General features: G+C 34.9%; 2 protein-coding genes across 3 annotated transcripts in view; both read left to right on the forward strand.

The window, feature by feature from the left end:
* The window catches only part of LOC143723235 (nucleoside hydrolase), a 337,001-nt gene that overhangs the window by 221,563 nt on the left and 104,021 nt on the right, over positions 1 to 11,417 (forward strand). The window lies entirely within an intron of this gene.
* The window catches only part of slc67a2 (solute carrier family 67 member 2), a 16,443-nt gene continuing 5,026 nt past the window's right edge, over positions 1 to 11,417 (forward strand). The window contains exons 1-6 of one of the 2 annotated variants that reach the window (XM_077216556.1): positions 154 to 274; positions 1,880 to 1,967; positions 3,259 to 3,302; positions 4,593 to 4,733; positions 6,252 to 6,381; positions 6,476 to 6,685. In XM_077216556.1, the coding sequence (XP_077072671.1) occupies positions 4,629 to 4,733; positions 6,252 to 6,381; positions 6,476 to 6,685 (445 nt within the window). In that variant the 5' untranslated portion in view covers positions 154 to 274; positions 1,880 to 1,967; positions 3,259 to 3,302; positions 4,593 to 4,628. Of the gene's footprint in view, positions 275 to 1,879; positions 1,968 to 3,258; positions 3,303 to 4,592; positions 4,734 to 6,251; positions 6,382 to 6,475; positions 6,686 to 11,417 lie in introns of both variants that reach the window. The other variant, XM_077216554.1, reaches the window with a different exon arrangement.

Here is an 11,417-nt window from a genome sequence, read left to right on the forward strand (position 1 = left end):
ACTCTTTCAATTAAATAAACACAGTCAGCACAGAATATTCGTGATTTCCAGTAGGATATTACTGTGGATACACATCATGCTCCCCTTTTAAAGGGACAGATGGTCTGATCCTCGTGGTGTCTCGTAAAGAGCAGCATAGCAACGCTTTCCATCGCTTCCGCATTGACTGCAGTTCTGTCAATGCGGGAGAATGAATAACTCTAAATGTGCCATTACCCACAAACGACTGAGACCAAAACGCATCATACGATGTATATACGTGGTGGGATTCATGGTGAGTATCCTCTTTTATATTTGCCGATGGTCAGAGCTCTTCTGTATGTTATTGATCGCAATTACATCATTTTTAAGCTGCTGTCAATAAGTTTGCATAGATCTGATGCCCCTGTTCTACACATCTGATCCATATTTTCATATTGTCGTATTCTCAGTAGCTCATGACATGACAAAGATTACCATGTATTCATTTTTAACACTTAGATAAGAAGAATTTTCTAGAACTGTTGAAATATAAGACTTGTTTACAAAGGCTCATTGATTTACATAAGCAAGATATTCATAATTTAGTGGTCTGTATGAAAACAATATTTTCAGATTTGGTCTTTCAAAATCAGGATTTTACATAATAGATGCTTTAGCATCTTATATGTTTGCATGTGTAGACATCTTTTTTGTCCTGTCTGTGGATTTTGGTTACACCCATGAGAACAACACATTGTCTCTCCACTTCTTTCCCTATCAGGCACATTGAGTTCTTCAAGGTTTTAATTCACCCATAGTTTCTCTCAGATTAAAAGTTTTAGTTTTATAGAAAGTGCCGTGACACTGGATTGAGGTACGGTGTGACTTCAATCAAGTTCTTGGCTTGCCTGACTGCAGAACACCCACACATCTAGATAAACAGGCTCAACGGCGAAAGGCTTTTTCAGTATTGCCTACAGCCTATTTAAGCCAACCGACATTTTATTTTCTTACTGTAAAGACAAATGACACACATTATTCATTCATTCATTCATTCATTCATTCATTCATTCATCCATTCATTTAGCTGGTGAATCATGAAGTCAATCATTCTTTGTGTGTTTTTTAGGATTTTGAAGAACTAGGCCTACTTCCAGAAAGCATAGTTCTGTTATTAGTTTTAAATAAAAGAATGTGTTCAGTTGTCTGGGAAGATATTTTAATGAACTTGAGTAGTCCTTTTTTATCGTTGGCAAACTTCACCTCAGAATCATCATTGAGTTTTAATTCAGATTTTTTATTTTTTATTTATAGACATTAATGAGAAACCAAGTGGTGAAATTCATTTTAGAAATGTGAAAAAGTATTAAAATGTCATAAATTTCCATTTTATGTCATAGAACCCACAAAAAAAAAACTTTGTATAGGTCTGAAATGCAATTCAGGATTCATGTAATTAGTCAATTCAATTCCATATTCTAGCCATCTCAAAATTAAATCTGCTGTAATTAGACTCTAATCATAGTCTTAAAGGGATAGTTCACCCAAAAAAAAAAACAATTCTGTCATAATTTATTCACCCTCAAATTCCAAACATGAAAGAATTTCTTTCTTCTGCTGAACACAAAAGAAGATATTTTTAAAAATGTCTGTAACCAAACAGTTCCATAGCATTTTTGGGGGGTCAAAGGGGTAAGACAGTGGGACCCATCAACTGTTTGATTATCCATATTCAAAATATCTTATTTTGTGTTTGGAATTAGAAATTCATACAGGATTGGAACAACTTAAGGTTGAGTAAATGATGACAGAATTTTCATTTTTGGGTGAACTATCCCTTTAAATACTAGAAATCTGTTTCTTGAGCTGAGTTTGCTTTGCTGACGTATAAATCCATTTTATGTGTGTGTGTTTTCAGGATCTCTTTGGGGTCAGTATGATTATCCCTTTGCTGAGTCATCATGTGAAGTTTCTGGGAGCAAGTCCTACAGTGGCTGGGATTATAGGTAAGTCTCTGGTGTTGTTGTTAAAGTCGGCATAAAAAAAGGAGCTTGCGATCGTCTTTTCTGTCCTATCGGGATGTACTGTATATCTTGGTGAAACGGCTTATCGCAGGACATTTTTTTAGCAGGAATTGATTGGATCATTGGATGGTTGTGGTTTGCTATTGCTGTGATGTCATGTGAGTGACCGGTTGATCACACCAGTGAACACGTCATCAGAGAAGAGATGTTGCTGCAAGCGGGAGGAGAAGATATTTCGATTAAAGATTATGAGGGCACATAATGTGCACGGATAAATCATTTATTATAAATACTGCAATATTCTATTAAATTTCGATTTCATGGTGACTTTAAATTACATGGTGGCACTGAGTTTCAGTATTAGTAGCATATTTCACTATTACAAACTAGTTTAGAAAATTGTTGTCATTATTAACCAGTATGAAAATGAGTTAGACAGCTTCTTTTCTGCTGCGATTAAGAGAAAAGGCTCTCATTTAGGACTCTCAAACTATCAAGGGACAAAAAACAACCAAATTGTTTTTTGAACAAAAATCTACCAAATAATTGTAGAATTTTAAAATTGTGTGTGCATGTGTAAATAATTTGATTAATTTTCTGTCAAGTTTTAAAATTCATTATTTTAAATGTAGGCTGTTGCCAAACACTGTAGACCAACAGTCATACAGGTTTGCTTTCAAATGCTCCTAGAATTAGAGTATCGATTTTATAAAATTCATTAATGCAGTTTGCCACATCAATATTGGTATCTTTTTCAGGTCTTGCTGAATTAATATGTTTTCTAATGAGAATGTTGCAGCTGTAGGTCTGAATAGTGAGGGTGCACAAAATCAATTCCATTGATACAATTAGTGCAAATTAATTTTATTGTGTTTTTGTAAATGTATAAGTCCAATGATGTTTAATTCTGCACATCATGTTCTCAATAGAGCCAATTTACTTTTCTTACTTTTTCAGTCAACAGATGACTTCATTGCTGGCGGATTGTAATTTTTAGGGCAAAGACAAGCAGGTCTTTGAAATCAGCAGTAGATTGCCTGCGCCTCGTCTCTGATTAAAAGGGCTGCTTAAATACGGCCCATATAATGTCAGTGGAAATCACCAGCTCAAAAGCAATTTTCACTGATTTCATTAAATTGTGATCACAAGGTCTCGTTGCCTCAACCGCTTGATTGTGAAACTAAAAATATTCTTTTTTATTGTGATTAATTTATTTAGTGATGTTTCCCTCTGCTGTCATGACAAATAAAAATGCTGTTTCCCATTGTTGCAGGATCTACCTATGGAGTATTACAATTCTTCTCTAGCACTGTTGTGGTAAGTAGTGTGTTTTTGTGTGCTACATGATAACTCTCAATTTAATTATTCATGTTTACTTCTTCCGATTTGTCTCCACAGAGTTTAAAGCACATATCACAGTAATTGTTTATTACAATCAACATTACACCTCAAACTGGATATTGCACTCTGGAGTGTGTTACTGTAAAATGAGTCATCATATTACCATTGACAGACACACGACACACACATATTTAAAGTGGTTAAAGCCTGAAGGTCACGGGGCTAGTTAAGAAGTGAATGAGATGTTTGTCTTCTCTTGAATGTTACGCATAGAGATAGCAGACAGGAATAGTGAGCCTCTATGACATGCCTGTAGGCCAGAAACAGAGAGAACATAGTAAATCCAATTTAAGTTTTTATTGCATTATGCCTGTGTGTGTGTGATACCCCAGTCTAATGAGTGCTGGTATGGAGATGCCTGTAGTGCTTGCCTCAGGCAAGCCTGAGCCGTTTCATTTGTGAGGTTCGATCCGTCTGCCTGTAGGCTATAAATTGTAGCTTTCTTTAGTGAAATGCTAAACAACTAAGATTCTGACTCAAAGGTTTTGCAATGATTTGCACGCAAACAATGTCATACTAGCTGAGTGACATATAGTGTCCTATATGTAGTGTCCTGAAGCAGTGGCATAGCCAGAATATTTTTTTTGTGGGGGGGGGGGGGGGGGGGGCGGCATCTTAAAATGATATATATAGGCTAAATATATACTGCATATGTGACCCTGGATCACACAACCAGTCTTAAGTAGCACGGGTATATTTGTGGGAATAGCTAACAATACATTGTATGCGTCAAAATTATATTTTTTTCTTTTATGCCAAAAATCATTAGGATATTAAGTAAAGATCATGTTCCATGAAGATATTTTGTAAATTTCCTACCTTAAATGTATAAAACATTTATTTTTTTAATACAGCACAATCGCGAACATAAATGGACAACTTTAAAGGTGATTTTCTCAATGTTTCGATTTTTTCGCACCCTCAGATTCCAGATGTTCAAATAGTTGTATCTCGGCCAAATATTGTCCTATCCTAACAAACCATACATCAATGGCTTACTAAAGCTTATTTATTCAGCTTTCATGTGATGTATAAATCTCAATTTAAAAAAAAATGACCCATATGACTGGTTTTGTAATCCAGGGTCACATATGTTCAATTCTGGGGGTTTTCCTGACCAACAACCGATAAAATTATGTTTAATTAGAATTAAGTTAGAATGGATAATTGTCACCCATTGAAAATAACAAAATTTGTTTTGTTCAGTTTGTCATGTGCAAGTAGCAGCATAAACAACAGAACATGAAGATTCGCACATCACGCACCTGCAGCGTTTCTGTGAATGGAGAAAAACTGAATAAGATTAAGCCTCAGGTGCCGCTTCACTCGCTGTCTCCTTGTGGGAAGGTGAAGTAGGCTCAGATGTACAGTAAATAGCACTTTTTCTTCTCCTCACTCATCTTTCTGTGATTTCTTGAAAAAGCATAATATTTAAGCAAACTTTTTGCATCCGCCATTGTCAGCGCATGTTAATGAATTCTCACGTGACAGTGTATAATCTACGCACAACACGTTAATCCAACCAATTGAAACAGCCATTGCATTTTACTCTGCAGCAGTTTAATCTATCAATTAGAGCAACAAATCAACAATTCCTTAACCGGCCCCCTTCGGGGATATGCTACTGTCCTGAAGTCACTTGGATCTGTTAACAACAAAAAGAATCTGAACATAGGACTCAACATGTCAGTCATTTTAAATCTTTGGGTTAGACATGGAGGGCAGGGTTTTGGAAAGATCTATTTTGCTAAGATTAGCTGTTTTGCTAGGATTAAGGAGGTTTAGCTGTTTAGCAAAAGACCTAGCATTACTTACAGCATCTTTACATGGTCACATTCTACATAAGATTTTCACATTAGCTGCTACTACCTTAATTGTGGAATAGAAATACACTTTAGCAAACTTTTTTAAAGCAGTATTTATAACTTAAGTAATATTTTAAAAGAATAAAGGCCTACTTAAGTGCTTAACTGAATGTAATGTAATGTTTACTGATACTAAATTGCATGTTAATTGCAATCAAATGAAAATGTAATCATATTAAATATAATTAGCCGAACTTTATAGTTGACCCACTTAAGTAGGAATTCATTATGTTCATTTTTAATTTCATAATTCCTTCTTAAGTCTTTGAAATGTTTGTGCCTAGCATAAAATATGAAATATGAATGCAACTCAGACCAAAGGCATGTAAACAAACCAAAAACTGGACATGATGTCACAAGATACGACCCTAAAATGGACAGAATGCTTACGCATACCTGTTTTTTTTTTTTTTTTTTCGTCATAGTTGCGATGTTGCCCATCACAGCTCGGTACAAAATCTCCACGCAGCAGGTCTTCGTTTGTGTGTGTGACTGAGGGATTCCTGCTGCTATTTTGACTCCTTGACACATTTTATAAGCTCTTCAAGAGTTCCCAGCTGGTTAAAATACCATCATATGTAGGCTACGCACATTCAACAAGCACATTTATCCCAACACACAACATTGATTTGGATGTTCGATAAGTTCCGTTGCAAAATATACAAAATAAAAGCAGACCAATCAGGTTGTGAACATATCCCTATGCCCTTAGGTGCAGTGTTAAAATGCCATTGTGAATGCTAGGTGAGTAGATGGGCCAGGACTACATGTTTATTTTATTTTTTTGGTCTGGACCAAATGATCCAAGCGAACCGAACTACAACACACCCAAATAAAACCATGCTGAAATTTGATCTTCTTCATCTCTCTTCGTCATCCTTGTGGATTAGCGTTACGGCCTGCAATTCTGTGTTTATTTCTCCATGGAGACTTATTAGTGAAAATGACTTATTTTATATACAGGTATCTTTCATTGTATCTTATATTGTTTCGTCGGCAGGGAAGTTGGAGTGATGTGGTTGGGAGGCGCTATTCACTACTGACGTGCCTTTTGCTCAGTGCCTTTGGATATGGCCTGCTGGGTCTGTCCACTAGTATTGCTCTCTTTGTTCTGGCCAGGATACCAGTGGGTGAGTAGTTGAGCACTTTTGTTCATGTAGCAAATTAGGATGTGCATTATTGCTTCAAGTCACACATTAATGTGATTTCTTTTTCTGTCGAAAGGGCTCTTTAAACACTCCCTGTCTATCTGCCGAGCGCTCCTGTCAGATCTTGTGTCGGAGAAAGAACGGCCTCTAGTGATGGGTCACTTTAATGCAGCCTCAAGTGTGGGATTCATCCTGGGACCAGTGGTGGGTGGATATCTAACTGAACATGAGGGGGGGTTTTACTTATCCTCATTCGTCTGTGCAGCCATTTTCTTTCTAAATGCAGGTGAGCAAGACTGACAGTAGTTATATGATTAAAGGAAGTAACTTATTCCTTAAAAGTACAGACAACAAGCAATGTTTTATGAGATTGCTGTTATTTTGTAATGCATTAGGGATAGTTCACCCAAGGACATTTGTCATTGTTTACTCACCTCATTCCAAAACAACATGACTCTCTTCCTCTGAACACAAACGGGAAAATGTTGAAGACTGTTTGCCATTCAATTGCAATGAATGTGAGCTGAAGCTTTCAATCTTCAAATAAGACACAAAAGGACCATGAAGAATTATAAAGGTGCTTCATATGTACAGTATATGAACTGTATACCAAGTTTGAAGCCATATCATGAGAGAACTGATGTCTGAAGTCCAAACCATTTTTCATGTATCTTCTTTTGAAGCTTGAAAGCTTCAGTCCTTATTCATTTTACAGTAATTGCATGGAAAAGAGCAGCATTGGCATTCTGCTAAATGTCATCTTTTTGTTCCACTGAAGAAAGAAAGACATGAGTTTGGAATGACATGAGAATGAGTAAATGATCAGAATTTTTAAACTATCCCTTATTAAAAAGAAGTACACTTTAGCATACTTTAAAAAAAAACTTTTTTATTGAAATAATATACTTTAAAAATCATACTAAAAGGGGTCCCTAGTGAAAAATAAATATATTTTAATTTATATTTTAAATAAATTTATTTTATGCTAAGTATACTACAAATACATGTACATATTTATGTACTTAATATAAATATCCTGCAATTGTACTTTTAGTATTCTAAATTGGCATACTTAAAGTCTGCTAAATTGGATTTTTTACTTAATATACTTTAGTTATCCAGAAATAGTGCTAAGGTCCAACTAAAGATATTTTAATATATTGATTGTGCTGAAGTGAAACTATTGCAAGTATACTTTAAATATCTTGCATTTAAAGAATGATATTATACAGAGATCATACTATCCTTATAGTGATCTTAAAACACATTTTAGGCTTAATATTAATAAATGTGCATTGTTCAATAAAGAAGTACTCCAAATAAAGTTTAATTAGTTAGTCTCATTGCCCTGTAGGTTAGTCTCAAGTGATGTGTCAGTAAATATGTTAATGGATTTTTACTATACATAGTATGAAATTAATGTATTTTAAATATATTTTGGTATAGGTTTTTTTTCACTTGGGTTAGTTTACCCAAAAAATAAATAATCCCATAATTTACTCACCCTCAAGCCATCCTAGGAGTATATGACTTTCTTCTTTCTGCCAATCAGAGTTATATTAAAAAATATTCTGTCTCTTTAAGCTTTATAATGAGAGTGAATAGTAACTGAGATTTTGAAGCCCAAAAATCAGTCCTCAGTCCATCATAAAAGTAACCCATACTGCTCCAGGGGGTTAATAAAGGCCTTCTGAAGGGAAACGATGTGTTTTTGTAAGAAAAAAATAATTATAACTTTATAAACTTTCCTCGCGTTGTCAAGAGAGTCGAGTTCCGACATATGACATATGATATAAGAGTAGCATAAGCTTAGGTAAGAGTAGACGCCTCTCGCGGTTAAAACAAATAGGGGTGGGCAAAAAACTCAAGCTCCTCTGACATTTCTCTTTAAAAATTCTCGTTTAAGACTTCTAATTCGTGACCGGTATTTTGTTTTGCTCTATCCTCTGCGCTTCCGCATTCATCAATACGTCATGCGTCGGGTCAGAGGTCAACCTTCGGCCGGAACTTGACTCGCGTACGGAAGCTAATGATTCTAGTTTGATTCTAGATTCTAGTCTCTTCAGTTACTCACAGTTTTTGATAAATGGTCACAAGCTTTGGATGGAGGACAAGCAGTGGATTGTATTTATCTGGAGGACTTTCAAAAAGCCTTTGATACTGTCCCGCATAAAAGACTACTATCAAAGTTAAAATCCTATTGTTTAGACAACAGAGTTATTTATTGGATACAGGATTTTTTGCACAATAGAAAACAACAGGTGGTAGTGAATGGTGCTGCCTCAGATTGGAAACTGGTGACATCTGGGGTCCCACAGGGGTCAGTCTTGGACCCTGTTTTATTTGTAATATATATAAACAATCTGCCAGATGTGATACAATCTGATGTTTACCTTTTTGCGGATGATACAAAAATTTTCAGAATAATAACAAGTGACACAGACCGAGCCCATCTTCAAGAAGATCTATGTAGCATGAGCAAATGGTGTGATCAGTGGCTATTAAAGATGAATCCCGAAAAATGTAAACATTTACATATTGGGAGAAAAAATTACACTGTAGCCAACTATGTAGTTGGGGATATAGTGGTTAATCCTGTACATGAGGAGAGGGACGTAGGTGTTGTGGTGGATGGATCACTTGAATTCCACACACATATTTCTGAAAATGTTAAAAAAAGCAACATCTATGATGGCAATAATAAGAAGAACTTTTCAAAATTTAGGTAAGGATATATTTTTACCATTGTATAAATCCCTGGTAAGATCACATCTTGAATATGCAAGCTCAGTCTGGTGCCCATATAAATTAAAATATGTCGAAAAAATTGAAAGGGTTCAGAGAAGAGCCACTAAATTAATTCCAGGAATGAAAAATATGTCGTATGAAGATAGATTGAGGGAATTAAGTTTACCAACTCTCAAATTTAGGAGGTAATGAGGTATAGAGGAGATATGATTCAGGTATATAAGCTTGTACAGGGAATATACGGTGTAACAGTTGAACCTATCTTTCAGTTTTGGAACAATATGTACGAGACACGAGGGAATTCTTTAAAACTCTACCCTAGAACATGTCTGTCTGAAAAGAGAAAGAACTTTTTTACACTCTGTGCGGTAAAATCATGGAATGAACTTCCTGAAGAAGTGGTGTGTTCCCCTTCTATTAATTCCTTTAAGAACAGGTTGGATGCATTTTGCCTGTCAAAAGGTGTTATTTATAATTATAAAGCTGGTCAGTAACTAATGTAATTAATTTTATGTCATTTATTTATGATTGTAAAAAAAAAACTTCAATTATGAAATTAATGTGTTTTTTATAAAATGTTAAAATGTGAATTTATATACATGTAAATATATTTGTTGTGTTTTTTAGAGTCTGGAATAGAGGATAGTATATCCTGTACCAGAAATCTTTTCAATAAATTTCAGTAGTTTATAAAGTTTTAAATATGGATATTTTTATTACAAAAATGCATCACTTCACTTCAGAAGGCCTTTAGTTACCCACTGGAGCCATATGGATTACTTTTATGATGGATGGATGGATGCACTTTGTTGGGCTTCAAAATCTAATTTTTAATACAACTCTAATTGTGTTTGGCTGAAAGAAGAAAGTCATAAACACCTAGGATGGCTTGAGGGTGATTAAATTATGGGACACTTTTCAGTTTTGGGCGAACTAACCCTTTAAGTGCGAATTTAATGTAATGTTTTCTGACACTTAATTTCATGTTAATTGTAATTACATTAAAATATAGTTTGAATTTATATTAAATGCAGTTAGCTGAAATTTAGAGTGCTTTTTTGACCCACTTAAGTTCAACCCCAAATCAGAAAAAGTTGGGACATTTTGTAAAATGCAATAAAATCAAGAATCTGTGATTTGTTCATTCTATTTAACCTTTTATTAGCTGACAAAAGTACAAAGAAACGTTTTCCAATGTTTTCACTGACCAACATAATTGTATTTTGTAAATATGAACAAATTTTGATTTTGATGGCTGCAACACACCCCAAAAAAGTTGGGACAGAGACCAAATAAAAGTGAAAAGATTATCCAAATTAGATTATCCAACTCTTTTGAAACAGTCCACAATGAGCAGGTGAATTGGTAATAGTTGAGGGTATCATGTTTGGGTGTAAAAGTGCTTCTCAGTCTTTTTAAGCAAAAGCAAACATCTGTCCTGGTATTGAGGTGCATCATTGCAAACGGTATGGGTAACTTGCATTATTGTGAAGGTACCATTGACATGGAGGCATGTATTTGGATTGTACAGAGACATAAACTGCCATCAAGATGACATCTTTCCTGGGAAGCAAGACAGTGCCAGGCCTCATTCTGCACATGCTAAAACTGGGTGGTTTATAGACACTCTGCACCATAGAGGGGATATGCCTGCCGGTTTACTGCAGTCCAGATATGTCTCTTATGGAAAATGTATGACCCATCATGAAAAGGAGAATCAGGCAATGATGACCACAGACTGTTGAGCGGCTGTCTTGTATCAGACAAGATTGGGCAAATATTCCACTAGCAAAACTCCAACAATTAGTATCCTCAACTCCCAAATGATTAAAAAGTGTAATTAAGATGATGTGACACAGTGGTAAACATGTCTCTGTCCCAATTTTTTTAGGATGTGTTGCAGCCATCAAAATCAAAAATTTTTCATATTTACAAAATACAATTATGTTGGTCATTGAAAACATCGGAAAACTTTTCTTTGTACTTTTGTCAGTTAAAAAAAGGTTAAAAAGAATGAACAAATAACAGATTCTTGATTTTATTGCATTTTACAAAATGTCCCAACTTTTTCTGATTTGGGGTTGTAGGACTTAATTAAATATAAAGATGTACTTTCATATTGTTTTTCTTCTATTCTTTGAAATATGGTTGTGTTCTACCGAATGCATTGACAAGCATTTATGGTAAACTAAAATACTTTATTGTCCTTTCTATTGAACAATCATTTCTATTGAACACATTTAATACAATTTAGTAAATTTCTTTTTCAC

Source organism: Siphateles boraxobius, unplaced genomic scaffold (genome assembly GCF_051911475.1).
Source record: "Siphateles boraxobius isolate OS27281-9 unplaced genomic scaffold, OSU_SipBor_1 7, whole genome shotgun sequence".
Taxonomy (NCBI): Eukaryota; Metazoa; Chordata; class Actinopteri; order Cypriniformes; family Leuciscidae; genus Siphateles; species Siphateles boraxobius.